The sequence below is a fragment of the Polistes fuscatus genome, unplaced genomic scaffold, assembly GCF_010416935.1.
Source record: "Polistes fuscatus isolate 324 unplaced genomic scaffold, CU_Pfus_HIC Scaffold8, whole genome shotgun sequence".
Taxonomy (NCBI): domain Eukaryota; kingdom Metazoa; phylum Arthropoda; class Insecta; order Hymenoptera; family Vespidae; genus Polistes; species Polistes fuscatus.
The window spans coordinates 3,792,797-3,813,755 of NW_025113162.1; the positions used below are offsets into that span (position 1 = coordinate 3,792,797).

Genomic DNA, 20,959 nt, shown 5'->3' on the forward strand with positions numbered 1-20,959 from the left:
TAAATCAGGGAAAACCTGACACGAGATAAAATCAATTAATATAGATAGAACGAAAGACATTTAATTATTGTTCAATTAATTTGATTAGAAAAAGTAAAAAACAATCAATAGTATTATCGAAGATTTCAAAGAAAAAGTCTTTTTATTTGAACAAACTATTATGATGATAATTCAAAGATAAGGTAGCATGAGCTAGCTAAAGGAAACTTGACGAATAAAAATACGATTCACTATCAATGCACATAATCAATACTTTTGTCCTTCTTTTTTATAAAATTTTCTTTGCAAACCTAATCATTATTAACAAATAAAAATGTAAACTTTTAATTAAAAATTCAATATATTATTGTAGGTTAGATAAGATTAAGTCTTATTGAATGTAGAGAGAATCGAAAGTATAAAAGCTTCTGTAAATCGACGAACATAAATCTTACAAAATGTCGCGAAATCTGTTTATTATTTTCGCTGCCCTCTTTGCGGTATGTTTCGGTGAGTGTTATAGTGAATTTAATTAAATTGAAGAGTACTGTTATATTTAATACTATTAAATTGACTGGTATATATCCGAAACATGATAACTTTGGCGAATGATACACTTTTTTAATAATTATTAAATATATATTTTCAAATTTATTATTAATTAAACAACATTATAGGCTCTTCGTTGATCCCACGGTTACCAGATCATCGAATCGTTGGTGGAAAATCAGTTAGTATTCTTGAACACCCTCATCAAGCAAGATTGTTAGTGTTTAATACTCACACATGTGGTGCATCTATAATTAGTCAAAAATGGGTCATAACTGCTGCACATTGCACACGGTAATTTTTTTTACATTGAAAAGTAATCGTAAAATATCACGATTATTAATACTATTTTATGAATTTCAGTAATCCAGTGAGTTATTATTCTGTATCAGTAGGCAGCAGTGGGAACAGTGGTATTAAATATTCAGTAAACAGAATTATATCTCATCCAATGTTTAATTCTAATACCTTAGATTACGATGTCAGTCTTGTTGAGGTATATGATTATATTAAATAATATATAAAAGGTGTATAAATAATTTGATTTTAAATAATTACTTTTCTATATATTTGGTCTTAGGTCAAGGGAACAATAGGGTTGAGTAGTGTAACACGACCCATAGTACTTGCAACCTCCGAACCAAGAAATGGTGCTATAGTGAATATTACTGGATGGGGTGCATTATCGGTATGCAATCAATCTTTAATTTCATAAAAATAATTACAGTAAAACTTGTGTTTCGACTTTCATTGTTCATTTATTTTATGCACGGATGAATAATTTATTAATTACAGGAATCAGGCAATAGTCCAAGCATGTTACAAGTAGTTAGTGTACCCATTATAAATAGAGGTCGTTGTCAAAATGCTTACACCGGTTTTGCCAATGTTACCGAAAGAATGATTTGTGCCGGTGTGGAAGAAGGTGGTAAAGATTCCTGTCAAGGTGACTCTGGAGGACCACTTTCATCAAATGGTATACTTTATGGAATTGTTTCATGGGGATATGGATGTGCTCGACCACGTTATCCAGGTGTATATACTAACGTTGCACTTTTACGCTCGTGGATTGCAAAAATGAGTGGCGTTTAATATGATTTAAAATAATTAGAAAAACTTACGTGTCTATAACCCATTCAATTAAACTAATAATAAAAAATAATAATGCTAAATTTCATTATCTTTAAAGAAAGAAATAAAAAGAATAATTTAACGTAACTATAAAATATTAATATAGTTGTTAATTCTATCTTTCTACGATTCCCTGTCATAATATAAAATATATAAAAGACTTATAATTGTATATTATATATTACTGACAAAAATTGTAACTAGTATGTATCCAATCTACCAATTATTACGACATAGTATCGCTGTATCTTGAAATGATACGATATCTCATCAAACATTTGACTTATTTATAATTCTACGAAAAATACCTAAGGAGAGTAAAATTTTATCTACAAACACTATTTCGGTGTTAACACGATGAAGAAGTTACGTCGGAGATCTGAAATAAACACATTCTTTCGGGCTTTTTTTTTTTTACACGAAAAACGTTTTTCATAAACCCTAAAAATCGATAATGTCCAAAAACAATTTTATCTGCGATGTTTAATTCGGTTTTGTAAGTGAAAGAGGTGCGAGATATTTCTGCGCGTGCTATCGTCGAGGTGTGATCGATTGTCAACAAAATGACAGTAAAAATTATTCTCATGGTTTGTGCTATCTTCGCTCAGGGTAAGTCTAATTTTTCCTTTTTCCTTTTTTGCTCCCAAATCGATTCGGATTATTTCAGAAAAATATTTTTATAATCATTATGGATATATATAGATATATATATGACGTGTGTATGTATGTATAGTTTTTATCCTTGGAGAAACCAGAAAAGTATCCATCTACGAGTACTCGTATCACGTAAGTCTATAAAATATTTTATCAATTAATATTGTGCTAATTATTTTTATATATGTAAATTATAATTAATACTTATCTATATATTATCCTATAATTTATATACTCTTATAAGTACGTCTTATATACTCTATCCTTTGAACAATAATAACTTTAAAAGATAGCAAACGTTCGAGAATCAAATTATTTTTCTCACCAAACTAAAATTAAACTTGTATCAAAATATTCTTTTATATTAATAATGCGTAATTCAAAATTGTTATTTTCTTATTTTTAGGTGTCTGTTCAAAAATCTGGAAAGCATATATGTAGTGGTGCTTTAATATACGAATCTTGGATTTTAACCACAGCATCCTGCGTATTCAAGTACATATATATCTCTTTTATATTACATTTTTTTACTAATGAATTGTTATTTATTCGATTTAATGCTCAGAGAAAAACATGTTTTCGGAGCTTCTACTTTGTTTCATAACTTAAACAGAAGACTCGTAACATCCGATTCTGAACACACACACAAATACTATTGTTTTTAGTTTGAAGGCATCCGAGATCAAAATACGCGTTCGTTCTGAATCTTTGATAGAGGATGGAGATAATTTGGATGTTGGTAGCATCGTTATCCATAATCATTTTGACAAATGTGTTAATTTTAACGACATAGCTTTAATAAAGGTACGCATAATTAATGACTAAAATATCAACGGATAATTTAATTAATATTAATAGAAAGAAAAGAAAACCATAATTGAGTTAAATCTCCTATTTAGTTGAAAACACCAGCACTGTTTGGACCAAAATTACAACCAATCAGTTTACCAGGAAATGCTGATTACTTTATTAAAGATAACACCACTGTTTTCGTTACTGGATGGCAACGAAAATTAGTAAGTAAATTTAATTAATTATACACAATTATTTTCTAACATAAGTAATAAAAATAAGATCGATTAATTAATCATTTACATGACAAATCCATGATTAAAATTCTATGGATCAATTATTTTCCCCTCATTAAAGCCAAAATCTTTTATCCGTTTCTGATATTTAATTATTCAATATCATACATTATGATTAATTTTTAGTCGGAAAATATACCCTTCGAAACTGAGTTATCGGTAATAAGTGTGATGACTGTAAATCAGGAAATATGTAGTTCCGTGATGCCAAGCTACCAACCACTCTCCAAGAACATGCTTTGTGCTGGTAACATGACTAAGGGAGTGGAAACGTGTCAGGTAAGAGAATTTATTTAAGATATAGATAAATAAAAAAGATAGTCAAGAAAAAAAAGTGAAAAACAGAAGAAAACCGATGATCGCTAAGCATCCAGTAGTAGATGCTTTCAAGAGGTTTCTTGACCTCAACCAGATGCTAAACGTTAAACGCACGTATGATCGTGGTGTATATTACACATGTACAAACTAAGCGTCTACATAGAAATACGTACGTATGTATTATACCTATAATACATACTTACCGATACCAAGCACGTTCGGGTGTCAGAAGCAGAGGTTAAGGAACAATAGGGGACTTTACTATGAAAAGCACGCCTTTTAGTTTCTTTTCTTTTCTTTCTTTCATTCTTTCTTTCTTTCTTTCTCTTTCTCTTTATCTCCGTCTGATAAGAAAAACTTTTCAAAGCTTTACACCTTATTGTTTGAATAAAATCACGGTATTATATATATATGTACCTATATACATAAATCATTTCCGGCAAAACATTGAAAAACATTTGATAATGATATAATATTATTCTATTTGTAATCATATCTAAAAATAAAAATATTATAAATATAAAAAAGTCTTATCCGATAATAAATCAAATATGGCATCTAACGAAGAGATATCTCAAGTACCTATATGTATCGCGATAAATATTATTTCCAAATAGATAGGAAAATCAAAGATAGAAAAGTAACTTGTTTGATCGACAAACGAAACTACCACGATTTCCTTTCTATCAGATAAAAGTAATTTCCTCGTGACCTAGACGCTATCATTCTACGTCGGGTATATATACCCACAAAAATGGATGCACGTGTCTCTTGGTCATGATCGATGTACCACACAATCAACTAATACACGAACAATTTTGTTCTCTGTGATTGTTACTGTGACGTATTAGATAACCACCGTCATTTGTCAAACGATTTAAACGATTTTTTTTCTTTCCCAACGTACCGCCGCGGCTTTCCGCTAGAGAAAAAAAAAAACTCACAATTTAATTACTATTTTACAAGTTAACACGAGCGACTGGGTGATTTTATTGAAGCACTTGAAAAAACTAGCGCGAAAAAATGTAATCAAATATAAAATCGCGGGATGAAATTTGATAAAAAGGGCGACGCGGAAAAGAACAAAATTTATTATCGACCATTTTGCCAGTATTTGGTATAGATGTGGAAAATAAAAAATATTAGAAGAAGAAAAAAAGAAATAGAAAAGAAAGAAAAAAAAAAAAACAATCACCACCATCTCTATATTTTGTACCTATATCCGTGTTCACACTTCAGCGCATAGCTATGATAAAAATAAAAGGTCGTCGCGCGTCTGTCTGTCCTAGAGATTCTCGCTTTTTATTCCATGAAAATTGGTTTTTATTCGATCAACACGTTTTCAAAGGATTTAAACGAAAGCACGCGCAAGCACCACTCGCATCATCGTGGAGAGACCCTCTTCGAATTCTCTGTATTCGAAAGCCCCCAGCATTTGAAATGGCGCGGTGATAACGTTAATTTCGAAAGTATCCCAACGATATATCCGTAAATGGACTCTTTGTGCTAGATTCATGCAGGTTGAACCTCTAACGATACTCCAGCGTCCTCTTGAAAAGTACTCTCCAACGAGAAGAGGAAGAGCTTTGGGAATGCTTAAGAGAGCCTTCTTGAATACAGAATACGGACTACGGAATCGAAATTGAATATTATTGAAAGAATATAATGGTGGTGGCGTGACGATAAAGTAGCAAAACTTCTTTTCTTAATAAAATCGTCAAACCTGATATTCGTCAAACCTGATATGCGTCAACAGAGACTCGCATTCATTCTATTCGTTCCAAATTTAGTGAAAAATACACCCATGAATCTCTCTTTCTCTCTCTTTCTCCCTCTCTTTTTCCCTGTCTGCGATAAGAAATTCCAATGTCGATTCTACCAAACGTCACGTTTTATTGATCTTTCTATTATTGTTAAACAATAATACCAAGTCAATACGAGAACGTCAGTGTAAACGTTGAGATCGATTCGATCTCGTTGCAAGTATTTACTCAAGAATTATGGCCAAAATTGAAGAGCGACGTTCGAGTTATTCGCAAACAATGGATGAGCAAGGAGAATTAATCCGAACACGATCTTGATCATTTACCGAAATCGTCTCACGTATGTTTGTAGGGAGATCTAGGAGCACCTCTCATGGTAGACCAGATGCTGATTGGGATTCTATCCTATGGATTAGGATGTGAAACTATGCTACATCCTGGTGTCTATACCCGTATCAGTAATTACCTCAAGTGGATTGCTTCGAATTCAGGCGTTCACAACTAAACTACTAAAGAAAATAATCAAATATATTATATAGAAAATATTATGGTGCACGAGTAAGTATCTGACAACAATGTATACATACAAGATAGTAATAATTAGATATTTATGTAATAATAAAGATATAAAAAAACTTATCAGAGAAACGTTTTTATATTATATTAATATTAATTATTTAATAATACAATTGTAGTATCATTTATAATATTTCAAATAAAAGAAATACTTATTTGTTTGTTAGAGAAGAAGATCTAAAATTTTATAAATTACTAATCTTAGATTTATAAAATTTAAATCTTCTATAAGTATAACTTTTAAACAAAAATATTATATGCATTATAGATATTTTAATGTTTTTCTCAAAAAGTATCCATCCCACGTCTCATACTTTAGCATATCTAGTTATCCAAGATCTAAAAGCTGCTACTCGTGTATAAACACCAGGATATGCCGGTTCTGCGCATCCGTAACCCCAAGATACAATGCCAATTAATATCCCTTGTTGTACTAATGGTCCTCCACTGTCGCCCTAAAATAAGGAATTAAGATGCAATAAGACCTGTACTAAAATCATTATGAAATTATGTCAGAACATTATTCCAAAATAATTTACCGAAATAAATATTATAAAATCAAATTGATATTCTAAATAGTATGCAAGAAAAAAAAATAATTAATAAACTTATATACTTATTCAAGATTAATTGTTACTTTTATTTTTAACAAATTACCTGACAAGCATCTTTTCCACCAACATTTACATAACCAGCACACAGCATCCTTGGAGTAATTGCACGACTTTTATACAAGTACGAACAATTGGAATTCGAAACGATTGGTACTCTTACTTCGCGTAATTTATCAGTCACTACACCATTCTTCCTTAAAACTCCCCAACCCGTCACATCGGCCTTAGTACCTGCCGTATACTGATCCGTAATTTTTGGTAACAATACGGGTCTTATATTGTAATCAAAACGAAGTGGCTTCTCTAACTATAATTGCAATTATATTAGAACTTAAATGTTCCTATGACAAAATAATGATCAAGAAATAAAATCTTTATTACAATAAAATATATAGTATACGAAGTATCGATTAGAATCTTTGGAAACTGTTAATTGCAAGTAACCTTACCCCCATTAATGGTAATAATCTTTATGTAAACGAAAAGGATATATGATATATTTTCATGAAATACACTTCAATTAAAAGATTATCTGAAGTTCGTAAAAATAAATTTCTAAACAATAAATAAACTTACTTGAATCAATGCAATGTCATAATCCGAATTACGCGCATTATAAAGCCCATGCATTAAAATTTTTTTAGCACGAAGCACCGTACCTATCTTGTTTAAATCCGATACTCCTGCTTTTATCGATATATATCCTTCGAATGAACTACAAGAAAAGTAACAACTTTCAAAACTTATTTATACAAATAACCTATTCATAAAAACCAAAAATACTGACCCTTTTACGCAGTGAGCAGCTGTGATAACCCATTCTTTACTAATGATAGCACCACCACAAATGTGACGCTCATTAAATCGAATGGATACCTATGAATTCAATCAGTTATAATATGATTATATTTAACTATACTTACTTATGAATATATTCATAGCAAGAATATCTCTCTCTCTCGATTAAACTTTGATACAAAATTATTTGATCAAATACAAATTCGATTAAATTTTCGACTACAACTGTTTAAACGATGTAATTATGATAAAATGTAATAAAACAAAAAGTAATTGAAAGAAATCTTTGAACTTATCGTCATCAAATGAAGTATGATAATCTAATTGATCCGTTTAGATATACCAAATAACGGATCGACAACTCGTAATAGTATGTAACGTATGTTCAGGTTTCTAGTGCCGTATAGAGAAACTACATAGTAACATAGGTACAATATTTGTCTCGCCGGGTACGCCCCGAGGACTTCGATTCGACGATCGTCGCTTAACTAGTTAATAATTGTCCGAAACACTCACTTGGTAGGGGTGCTGATAAATACTGGTCTGTCGGCCTCCAACAATGCGACCCTCGTCGTCTAAAATGCCGAATTATCCAGATCAATATTTTGCCAGGAATTGTTGTCGAGTAATTGTCGTCTATTAATGACAACTCGATAACTCGACTTACGATTTCGTTTTCGACAAACAAAGTAACGACATTTCACTCTTATTATATTATATTCGACAATCAAAAAAAAAGGAATATTAAGTAACAATACGTACAATCCCAATTAAGATCCTGAGAAATAACCAGCTGTACGAGGAGGAAAAGATAGGACGACAGGATGAGTCGATTATGCATGATGAGAGAAACGAGCCGAGACAAAAGCCAGGAAAGAACTACCTCTCTGTTGTTTAGCTCAATTCTCTTATATTTCGATATTTCGAAATTCATGTTAATAGACGTCAGTATTCATTTTGAATCGTAGAATTGATCTTTTCGTAACCTTCTTATCAAAATACTTAATGAATCGTTCTACATGTAAAATGAAATAAAATTTCGTTTTTTTCCAAGTCATAACAAACACGCACCGTTTTATTTACCATTAGGAACGTATATTGACGTCATGAACAATGATACCAATCTCAAAGGTGAAGTGTTTGGCAGCTCGATAGTACAAATACCGGAGAAATCCAATAACGTAATTACACGTTATATTCCTATAGATTACCAAAGTTCCAAGGTATTTAACATCTAGAAATTTCCTTCACGATGAGAAATACCATGAGACTACACAAGGGTAAAGGTAAAATTACGAATCGGTACACGTATACTAGCCAAGATGCGAGGACAGCGTAAAGTCTAACAAAACGCTTCCGTGCTCAGGTTATATCTCATTGTTATCTCAGTGAGAGTGGATATACGGAAGTAGTGCATGCAAGCTGCTGAACTAGTAGGAACGCAAGCAGTTAGATATCCAGGTAATATCGATTGCTTACCAACCATAATGGGCATTGCATTAGTATGCCATGGCCGGTATGATTCTTAACGACTCGAAGGGCGCAAGGTGAACCGAGGGAAGAAGAGAGGAGGTGTTTGAACCTTAGTCCTTCCTTCCATGTATTATCCTACGAAGAAGACGACGATCACCGTATCACGTACAATAGCAATGCTCTTTATGTGCCAACATTCTAGGGCCGAAGGAAAGCATCGCCATTTCGTGCTGTCCTTTACGAGTCAGCCATCTGTGCAAGAGCTTGCAAAACCGTTTATGCAAGGTCACACTGTGACGAAATTCGGAACACGTTCGCGTCAGCTCGAGAATTAATAATTCCGAATGACGACAAGGATAAGCGTTTAAGGTCGAACGGATTTTTTCCTTCCTAAATTTTACTACTATTTCGTGAGTACTTTGCTTTACCTGCCTCGACATTTCAATGCTAGGGAATTCCGTACTTAAAGAGCACACGAGTTAGAAGAGTATGCTTTTATTATGCTATGATAACCCAATGTGATTCAAAATATGAAATCACGTTTTTTCGATCATAGATACATATAGAGTAAACGTACCTGATTTTTTCAAATATAATATTTCGAGACAATCGTTGAAAATATCATACTTCAAATTTAGAATATTATAAATGCAAAAGCTCAACGAGTTTATCGACATGATCGATAACTTTTATAAAATAGTAATACTGTAATCCTCACACGATGTAGATACTAGATACATTATTCAGTGTATTAATTACAAATGAAGATTTATTTAATTCTTCTTTCCAAAGATTAAAAATTCAAATCTTTCATTTTATATAACTGATTTTAAGAATGTTAAACGATTATCGACTATCGAACTATTAATCATCGAAGAAATTTATTATCGACGCCGGAGTTAGTTTCGTTTCGTTTGAAAAGAACGCAAATGAATCTCAACGATTGTCGACGATGTAATGCCATTCTCTCGAGGAAAGAACACCAAACGGAAATCTGTCCTTAAGATAATCGACTTTCATTGTTTCCTTGAAAGCCATTTAAACTTCCCTGCAAACCAAGCTCCGATATTTTTCGATACGCTACGACGATATCGAGAACGTATTACGTAATTATCCTCGTACCTAACGCATAACAACCACGAATCATTGTTAATTTGAAGTTAATTTCACAAAAAAGTCCTTTAATGATAAGTGCCATACTCAAAACTACAATTATTCTTTTTTTTCTTTTTTTTTACTTCGATATCTGTTAATAGATTTATCAAAAGAGAGATTTACAATTATTGATTTCCTTTACAAATAGAAAGAAAAATTCGATACGGCACTCATTAAAGTCAACGTTTTTATAATTTTGTAATATGATAAAAAAATGTTTACTGACAATTTATTATACTTATTAAATATACGTATTATATTATACATTAAAATTATACGTAAAAGAGTTTCATTTAAATCGATTGATAAAAAAAGTTAAATAAGTTAATTATATTTTACGATTCTCGGTAATTTTATTTGCATGATTTATGAACCATCTCAAATAAGATTCAATACGAAATATTGATCCTGGAAATATTAAATGACAAGTTTAATTTTGCAATATATCATATTCCATTTTCTAAATTATTTGGGTTTCCTTTATATTAATTAGACAATTTTTATTTCCTTTTTTAAAATTTGTCAAGTGAACGAAAATACGATCTAAATTTGAAACTCTGGTATCAACAAGAGAAGTAGGTAACCCTTTCGAATGACTCACAGTTTGCCAATCGAAATCCGGCAAACGTTCGACCAGCCAGAAGGAATGTTTGTTGTGACAACTGGACTATGTCAGCGATCGGCAAACCCCCACTATTTGCACAAATCGCCGGTAATCAGTCTCAACGAGCGTCATCGTCCCAAAACTAACTCAACGTGAGGAACGTGTACCCTTTAGTTGGAATGATATATTCTATAAGAGAGAAAAAATCTCACCGTCTTTTCCTATCCCACGACGATGGCATTGATTCCATCTGACACGTTTGCGTTCACCGAAAGGTAATTTCACTATCTTCACGTTGGTAGAACTCAACGTCAGCTCTGATGTTAACAAACAAAAAATACAATTTAGAACATTTTTATACAAATGGTATGTTTTCTTTGCATTTTACTAAAGATGATGGATAGCAGGTAAGATAAATTTGTGCTAAGAAATTCGACTTACGGTCAAGATAAAGTAATGTAATAAAGTTTAAAAAAAATTTCAAAAGCCTTCATTCTATACTGCTCACCTTTATCAAGCCAACGTCATAATCGAAAGTATGACCGTCATAAAGATTGTGTGGAATGACTTGAGCTATATTCTTGATGAACGTACCATCTTTAGCATAATAAGTATTTCCAACATGAATGGAAAGTGCTTTGGTTAGTACACTATAAAAAACAAAAAAAAATGAAAAAGAAAGAACAAGGTAACGGAAAAATCAACAATTTTAAATTTCCAATATTAAATGTCTATTAATGATATTATTTGCGTGGCACCAACAAAAGGAAAATCTAATATAACTTGAATAAAATTAATTATAGAGATTAAAAATAATAAATAATATTTGTACGCGAACTTATCGGCGTAATGTGTAGCAGTTAATATCCATAATTTACTTATTATCGAACCACTGTAGTAAAGCTTATTTTTATAAATGATAGCTACATTAAATAAAATAAAAAATCGAAATTAATATTAGTAATATTAGGATAAATTAAATATATCTATTAGCACTTAAGAATATTCCAATGACATATATATACATACATATTGATTTATTAATTAACTGCATAGTATTTAATAAATGTATTTAAAATAAAAATTCATTTTTACGTGTTCACAGCACACTTCTAATTGTTTATACCATATTTCAATATTCTTGTATTAATAAAACAATTGGAAAAAAGTAATTATATTTACTTAGTACTAATGTGCATTTATCGTAATAATCGTTCCTACTATAATTCTATTATTTCTATCACTTGGTGCAAAAAGCGAAATAAATAAAGAAAAGATTGTACAACTTCTTTCTTACTTGAATTGCAATCCATAAACTGATCTGACAACAGTCATATTTTTAAATCAACTTGATGTGATTCGAGTCGCGATTATCGATAGCAAATCACTCTTTGATACTGATAGCGTTAACTGATTCACTTGAATTATTTTACATCTTGTTTGTCGAATTTCTGCGAAAGATATCTTCAAATATTTCTTTTGACAGTGCTATACAATATATAATACGTAATTAATATTTATACATAAAATAATATTTCTAAAATCAATTTATTAATTTTGCTACATACAAAAATCAATTTATATATTCAAACAAACAAATTTGTAGGATCCATAAACGAAATACCAATGAGCTTAAAATATAATAAAACAAAAAATTGATCCTGAGAAAATATTCTTTCCATCGTCAAATGTGCTTCTAGAGATAATGTAACTTTGTCGTGAGAATTTTTCCTATTAAAGCAAAAATAACAGAAATATTTCAAATGATAAAGTTAGATCGTAAACCAGGTATACAGAGTGCATCCGAACGGGTAGTAAAACCAGATAGGGAGGGACGGGAAGTTAGTGCCAAAAAAAAAGGAGTAACATGTTTTCGTTTTATATCTCGTCTTCAAAAAAATTGTGTCACGAGTTGATGTCCGAATGACGCCAAGTTTGAAAAATTGTCATAGAAATGTATTTTCTTTAAACATAATAATTAGAAATCTTTAAAATAGTTTATATATTTTCAGCAATAATAAGTCGAAGAATTCGTAAGAGTTTAGAACAAAACGGCGATCAAATTAGCGAGGGTTTAATAAAAAGTTGTAAGAAAGGTCTTAAGTCCCAAAATAAGGGACGCTTTCCTTAGGAAGGGCGTTGTAAGCGTTTAGCCTTCAAAAACAAAAAAAAATATTAAACACGGCAAAAAAAGAAACGTAACCAGAAAGTAACATTAGTAATTAATAGTCGCAGTGATATTGTTAAAATTAGGAATTTGAAATTCTCTAAAATATCCGAAGAGATACGGAAGAAATCGGAAAATTTCACGGAACAGGTAACGTCAGGACGAATTTGGTAAGAAATCAATAAGAGAAGTAATACAGTTAGACTAAGAACAGTACTGATTCTAAAAAGTAAATTAATAATAAACGTTAACGGAAATAGATAAGGTCTTAATTTTGCGATAGGACTCTTTACCGGATTAGAAGGCATCGTATTTAACAAGCTAAACTCTCACTTCCTACATAATGATACACATGCTCTAATGCTTCGATGAACGCATAATATACGTATATATAATAATATCCACTCACATAATGTATTATATATCTATATATTATCCAATAAAAATATATGGAAATGAATTTTACGATAGTCCGCCAAGGGAAATGGTTAATGCTTCGATATATATCCCACCTGACGAATATTTAGTTCATTCGAATACATAGTTAAGGAAATTTACGATTTTATCGTTTTCCTCGTCCGCGTAGCTACTTTGTCGATTTTATTTTCGACGAACGTACAGTTACAGTTAATCGTTATTGCGCATCAAATTACACGCGTTGGAATCCTACCCCCGTCTATCTTCTTCCATTAGTTAGCATATTTCGTTAAACATTACAAAAGAGTCTAATAAATGTACCGTAAAATATTCGTCCGCAAGAGAGATTTTTCTGTTTTACTTTTTCTTTTTATTTTCCTTTTTCTTTTTCATTGTTTTCCCTTTAATGTTATACTTTAATTTCAACGTAAGGCGAATAATATTTCTTTTACCTCCATTTTCATGAAATCTTATTAAAATTCTCTTAATTAAATTTCGTTACATTAAATATAAAATATTATTGCTTAGACGATCATTTATAAAAGAACTATACCGTTTTTATGCGAGCGGATATGGTGCCGAAGTAACGTTAAAGCTATGTAATAATTTATGTAGTTGAATAAACTATTTCGGAAATGCGGGAAATTCAAGTTCAATGTAAATATTAGAAGAGTGAACCCGCATGAGATAAGCTGTCCATTAATATTAATGATATAGGTTATAACAAATGCATCATATAGTCAAAATAGAAAGCATAATAGTTCTACTGTTAAATGACAGCATTTCGTCATGAAAACGTTGTCAGAAATTATTTGAAAAAAAAATATATATATATTTTTCCGATCATTTATTATCATACTTCGAAAAAGAATTTCCTTATTATTTTGTATTTACAAAGAAATAATTCCGTTGAGAGGAAAGTATTGTGAATTCGTAGCACCGATAAAATTTATCCAAAGGTCAACAAACCTCGCTTACGGCTATCGTACGTTGAGCGTGAAAACCAATATAAATTAACTTTATCGTCCAAAATGGGTTTTTAATTGGTGCGCATGCATCAACAACATCGATATCGATAAGAAATTGCCAGGTCAATGCCGATGGCGTATAATAAAAGTCTAATGATCGAATGGAAAACAGCTTAACCGAATTTACGATATGCTTACAAAATTGTACGAACTCATATGATCGGTCGTTCTTCGTAAATTTCGTAAACGTTTCTTACACAACAAAAATCCTTGTTTATTTTACGATATCGTACACAGGTTAATAATGAACAAAATTTTATATGCGTCGTAGAAAAAAACAAACAGAACAATTCGAAGGAATTTGTCATATATATATAATCACGAGAAATATTTCATCATAGTAAATACATGTATATAGTATATACTAGATATACCTACGTATGTATATACATATATGTAATACCTACTTTGTCAGGGCAAAGAAAATTTACGGACACGCTTCCACATAAAATCAACAAAAGTCTGCATACGTAATTGCAATTACAACGTGTTTTCTCTTCAGTTTTTATTCCGGCATTCAGACTACTCCTACCTTATGTACATTATCATTCGAGTTTCGCCATATGCTACACATATGTAAAAGCGCATTTTTACTTTAATTTAAAATTCTTACTAATTACTCGCTAGTAACATCCTAAATAAAGCACTGCTGTTGTAATTAAGTAATTAACATAGTATTTCTTTACATGACCGGCAACGCCTTTTTATTTTGTCTATATGTGCGTTCAACAACGTCACATAAAAAAAAATAGGATATTTTTTATCCGTTAGAAAATAAATCCCAGCCCCAGATCTAATAAACTAAATTACTTAAATAGAAAGAGAGAGAGAGAGAGAGAGAGACAACAAAAAATGCATAAACAGGTCGGATAAAATATACACAACTACGTGCTAAATGAAATTATAAATGCACTCTATGAAAATTATCATCAAAATTAACAAAAACAAAATTGTTTATTGTAAAACATGGAAGTATGTGAATATTTATATTAGAAATACTACGCCTCTAGTTAGGTTTAATTATCTTAAAGACGAAGATTCGAATGTAAACACGACACATTCCGAATTCATGATGCAACAACGATACAGCTAAAAATTATCTACATAAATTTGAGTCATTTTACGTGCGAATATTTAACAAATTCCCCATTTTGACGATGAGTAAACTGTTCCAGTCATAGTATTACAGGAATTAACAATATTATGATTAACGCAAGAGTATTATCATGTAGATATGTAAGCATGAATTTCAAAAGGTTTATATAGTACGACGAGAACCGTTAGTCGTACAAACAACATTAAAATGATCAAGCTGGTGGTACTAATTTCCTTCCTCGGTTCTTCAATGACGTCTAACATCATTGGTTCAAGTATGCTTATTGTTTATTTAATTACCAAATTAATTATTTCATTAATAAAAGAATCTTCTCTAATCAAATATTTTGTAAAATATGACATATATTTCATATAAAATGTTATAAAATATTATAAAGATCTATGAGATGATAATAATATTTAAAACGCGTTACGTAAAAATATATTTTAACAATTCGAAGATAAAAGTAAACATATTTGTTAAAAATTCGATTATCGAAACAATAAGATCACAAAAAGAGATACTCTGAAATGATTGAAAAGCATTATAATATACGACTGAGTTGAAATATTTTGATGAAAAGATAATTGTATACGATATGCTGATATTACCGTCTTATTTGAATGTCATACAGGCTATTATTGGAAAAGAATAAGACCGAAGTCAGTGGGGCAAAGAATTATTGGTGGAGAGGATGCCGTTATAGAAGAATATCCATTTGCAGTTAGTATACGTCGTGCGATCGACCTTTACGGGCCATTTGATATATAGAAAATAATTCTTTTGCCTGCAGGTTTCTCTACAGAACAACGTTACGATTTTTGGCCATGATGTCGAGCATTTCTGCGGCGGTAGTATTATCAGTGATACGTGGATAATAACATCGGCTCAGTGTGCTCTGAGGCAAGACCATTGAGTTCCAAATCATTCGATATAGCATAATCGTATAGCATAATCGTATAGTATACCTATGCATTGACAAATACTTTTTTTTCAATACAAATCCGAATATTCCTCTTCTTGCAGTATAAACGTGAGAGAATTTCACATCAGAGCTGGAAGCACGTATTATTATAAAAACGGCACGACGTATAACGTTGAAAGGATCGTCGTTCACCCCGCCTTCAATTATCACAATTACGATTTCGATGTTGGACTTATAAAAGTAATGTAATATTAATGATCGATTAACTAATTACTTATCTAAAGTATTATTTAATTGAAGTATTTAATAAAAAATAAAAATATGTTATATTTTAGTTAAAAAGAAAAATAGTGTTTGATAAATTGAAACAACCAATTAAATTACCAGAAAAAGATCAAAAAATCAAGGATGGTGTTGAAATTACTATCGTCGGTTGGGGAGCAACACAGGTAAGAGAGATAATAAATAACGAATATTGTTTCCTTCCAAATAGGAAAATTATTATATATGTGGCTATCTTTAAATACTTTTATCGGTAAATATCTTTTTCCAGAACCTTCGTCCAATGTCCGAGAATCTTCAAAAAACTAATATACTCAAAATTAGTAACGAAGAGTGTACTTTGACGTATGGATATCAGCTGACCGATCGAATGTTTTGTATTATCTCCGATGATAGTAAGCCTTGCGTCGGTGATTCCGGTTCATCGGCTGTAATAAATAACACGTTAATTGGTAAAACTACACCTTTTATTCGATTTACTTAATTGATTTAATTATTAATGATTAACTTAAAAATAATTATTTTTATAGGTATAGCATCGTGGAGCGAAGCTTGTGGATTTTCATACCCAACTGCATACACGAACCTATCTGAAATGATAGATTGGATTAAAGAAAACACTGAAATATCCTAATCTTAATTAATTTATATAGGCAAAATATGTTATTTCTTTGAAATTTATTTAAATTTTTTATGATATTCATAGATGCGATTAATTATATATTATTTTTTAATTACATAGATATCTTATTTTCTAATAAAATTATAAACAAAAAATCGTGATCAATATGCTTAATATCATTTTATTTCCGGATATGTCACATTAGCGATTATAATATCGATAAGGAGCTAAAAATCGATCACAAAACAATTCTAAAACGTTTACAAAAGGCTGGATGCAAAATAAGAAAAAAACTTGTTTCACTTTTGCATTAAAAATATAAAGAAATTTATTCCCCAATCCAATAAAATAAAATTGATTTCACAAGTACTTATAGATGAGAAAAATGTAAAAAAAGACATTTCCTCTGTCGAATGACGAGGAAAAAGTAAGTTTCTCGAGTAGTACTTATACTTATCGAAACAGTATTGTTAAGAACTAATAGGTTCGTAGTAATGCAATGATCCATTAAGTCGAATACAAGATCCGATAGCTACGTTGATACGATAGTTTACACACCGATCCGTATTCGTTGAATCAGCTAGTTAGTTCATCTACTCTTATTTTCCGCATCGTGACGCTACTTCTTCGTGCTGTTGAGAAAAATTACTCTAATCAGTTGATACGAAAGAAAAAAAAAAAAAAACCGAATCATTGATCGACTGAAAGTGACATCTTACTCCGCGAAATGTATTATTTTTTCTTTTTTGATACTGATTGACAAACTATTTAGACAAAAGGAAACATTATTTTTATGTGAAAAGTATTATAATTTAATTCTCGATAAATGACAAAATTTGTTAAGATATTAGTTGTTGAAGATTTGTGCGCTACTTTAAACTAGAAAATTATATAAAGTTCTTTTGGTAATATTATCTTTTAACAATGACTATTATTTATCAAAGATAAAAATAATTTTAAAATATTCAACAAAGTGTTTCAACCATTGTACTTCGCAGTTTTTAATTCTTATCGACTGTTCAGCGATACTTCTCAATCTTCAAAGTAAAAGTAATTCCTTTAGATTCAAATCCTTTCTTCGCTCAAAGTAATTTAGGTGTTCTCATTATCGCTTATCGCTTACTAAACCGAAGCACTGTTAATAATACGACAAGATATTACGTCATTAACCACAGTGATTATTATTAATGTGATTATTCAGCGTCTCGTATTTCCTCGCTTATTTCACTTCCACGATGGCCATTCATTTTATCTGTTTATTAGTAATAATATGTTCAAGCTTATAAACCGTGTTCCACGATTATTAAATCGTAAAGTAATCCCCTATAGAATTATATATATATTTTTTAAAATATGAATTAAAAATATATAAATTTTATAAAAAAAGATATATTAAAATATAAAATATTCATATCATTCCTGATATATATAATTTATATATCTATTTAGCATATAAATCTATATAACATAATTTTATTACAAATAATATATATAAATATATATATTTATCTTATATATTATATTGTTAGTAAATTTATATTTTATTATATATATATTTCTATTTATAAAAAGTATTTAAATCCTCGACCTCCCTCCCAAACGACAAAAAATAACAAATTAAAGGGAAGTAGACTGATGTTTCCTAGCACTTTGGTGCACTAAGCATAAAGCTTTCAAACTTTTTAATGAAAACTTAAATAAGACAAACAAACAAATTTAAAAGGAGATTAAAAGTTACTTTTCAGGAAACAGATATTGCAATATAACACTAAATATACGTTAAATAATCTGTTACATATATAAGTTTGGTCAGTTGTTATTCACAGACAGCCCATAAAACAAAACCGTTTTTAGTAGGACATTAATACGATCGTTTCGAAAGCTCTTCTCTTCATAATTCTCATTTCGAACACGAACGCTCGTCCTCTTTATTAACATGTGAAACTGTTAACGACGTAATCGGACGAGCAACGATTATTATGAGCAACGAGATAGAAAATATGTATACAGAAAGACAAGAGAGATAAAGAAAGAAATATATATGTAAAGAGAAAGAGAGAGAGAGAGAGCACAGAATGAAGATATAAAACAATATATGTTGGTTACGCTTTGATGTTCATACTCGTGATAAAAGGGATTCTTTGTCAGATTATATGACGCTCTTATACTATACCATGCGACTATAAATCATAATTCGGTAATTTGCGCCAGACTGGACGGTAAAACATATACAGTAACCAAACGTAGGAATCATTACATATGACCGACATCGTATCCTTCGAAATTTACGTTAAAGTATACGAATATTACAAAGGCGTTGAATAATATTTGAAACTGGTAAAAGCTTTGCGAACATAACACGCTCAACTTTGAAAATATAATACATGCCTACCTACGTTAATTAAATGTAAACATTAACTCGTAAAAATGATCAAAGCATTTTGTATAAAAATATATTCTCTACATTTGTATAACGAGATAAATGAAAATAAAACCAATGAGAAAGTTATGAAGGTAGAAACAAATTTGAAAAAAATAAAAGAAACAGAAAATAAGAGAAGGAGGAGAATGGACGATACGATGTTATTACTGACGTTCGTCGAACAAGAAATTTTGTAAGAGAAAAGTAGAAATTTTTTTCGAAACTACCACCTACCGACGGAAAATATCTTCTCGTGCGCCGTCAATTAACCCCACAGCGAGTGGAGTAAATGGAAACGTTAATAACCCGCTGGGTAAGAGAGAGAGGGGGGAGAGAGGAAGAAAAAAGAGAGAGAGTGGTAATGTGTAGAAAAGGACGGAAGAAAAAGGAGAGATAACGGAAGATGTGGTTTCAGAACAAGAGAGTGAGAGAATAAGAGAGAAGGAAAGAGAGAGAGAGAGAGAGATGGCATTTTCTCCAGAATCGCTCTGCAGGAAAGCAAAAGCGTAGCATGTACGGAAAATGCCATAGTCGAGGCGCTTATTGCGACAATTTGGCAAGATCCTCGCCGATATTAGCACCGCTACCAAGCCACAGTTATCCTCTGCATGAAACGTACCCTTCTTCCTCCCCGCGTCTTTCTCTCACTCTCTCTGTCTCTCTCTTTTTCTCTTTCGCTTACTACCTTCGCTCTTTTCAGTAGGTACGTTAGAAACTTAATAACATAAAACCGACTAATACATAGTACTATTTGGTAGATGCACCGCCATTACTCTTGAAACTCGTTAAACACCGCATTTCTTTCGCTCGACTAGAAAATAAAAAAAAAAAAATCTCAGTCCCACGGGACTCCCCTCCCTTCCCACTATCGTTTTCTCTTCCTTCCTTCTTCTCTTTCTTCTTTCTTTTTTTTTATCTTCACGCACACGAGATCTCTCTCTCATATCACCATTTTCTCGAGTAGGTACCAATTTAAATACTCGGGTACTAATAGTTGTATATATATACTATAGATATAAATTTACCTGCACGTAAATGATACGGGTGTTTCCTTCATTAAATTTCTATCACCCCTTCATTTCTTTTTTATATCACTCGAGAGACCTACTACCCTATAAGTTAGAATGAAAAATCTCTGACAAGAAAACACGAATGGAGTAAAAAAAATGCATCTTTTTTTTTTAGATATACTTATATAACATTTAGGTATTTATCTACTTACATCGATTCTAAATTCTTCTCAAAAACTTTCTAAATGCTTTTCAATGCGAAGAAGTTTGGAGATGGAAAAAAGAGAA

The 20,959-nt window shown here is 30.9% G+C and overlaps 3 protein-coding genes across 3 annotated transcripts; 2 read left to right on the forward strand and 1 right to left on the reverse strand.

The window, feature by feature from the left end:
* The first annotated feature begins 437 nt into the window (after positions 1 to 437).
* LOC122524944 (trypsin-7-like) lies at positions 438 to 5,987 on the forward strand. The gene is made up of 10 exons (XM_043647463.1): positions 438 to 489; positions 657 to 822; positions 892 to 1,024; positions 1,109 to 1,216; positions 1,324 to 1,563; positions 2,720 to 2,808; positions 2,979 to 3,117; positions 3,213 to 3,335; positions 3,540 to 3,680; positions 5,835 to 5,987. The coding sequence occupies exons 1-10, from the start codon at positions 438 to 440 to the stop codon at positions 5,985 to 5,987; spliced, it is 1,344 nt and encodes a 447-aa protein (XP_043503398.1).
* Positions 5,988 to 6,366: 379 nt separating this feature from the next.
* Positions 6,367 to 12,037, reverse strand: LOC122524945 (trypsin-7-like). The gene is made up of 6 exons (XM_043647464.1): positions 12,000 to 12,037; positions 11,211 to 11,352; positions 7,460 to 7,548; positions 7,249 to 7,387; positions 6,716 to 6,979; positions 6,367 to 6,513 (listed from the first exon to the last, which is right to left on the reverse strand). Exons 1-6 carry the CDS (start codon positions 12,035 to 12,037, stop codon positions 6,367 to 6,369), a joined length of 819 nt encoding a protein of 272 aa, XP_043503399.1.
* Positions 12,038 to 13,921: 1,884 nt separating this feature from the next.
* LOC122524946 (trypsin-3-like) lies at positions 13,922 to 17,251 on the forward strand. Its single transcript, XM_043647465.1, has 7 exons — positions 13,922 to 13,943; positions 16,045 to 16,133; positions 16,204 to 16,313; positions 16,437 to 16,492; positions 16,687 to 16,784; positions 16,889 to 17,069; positions 17,148 to 17,251. Exons 1-7 carry the CDS (start codon positions 13,922 to 13,924, stop codon positions 17,249 to 17,251), a joined length of 660 nt encoding a protein of 219 aa, XP_043503400.1.
* The last annotated feature ends 3,708 nt before the right edge of the window (positions 17,252 to 20,959 follow it).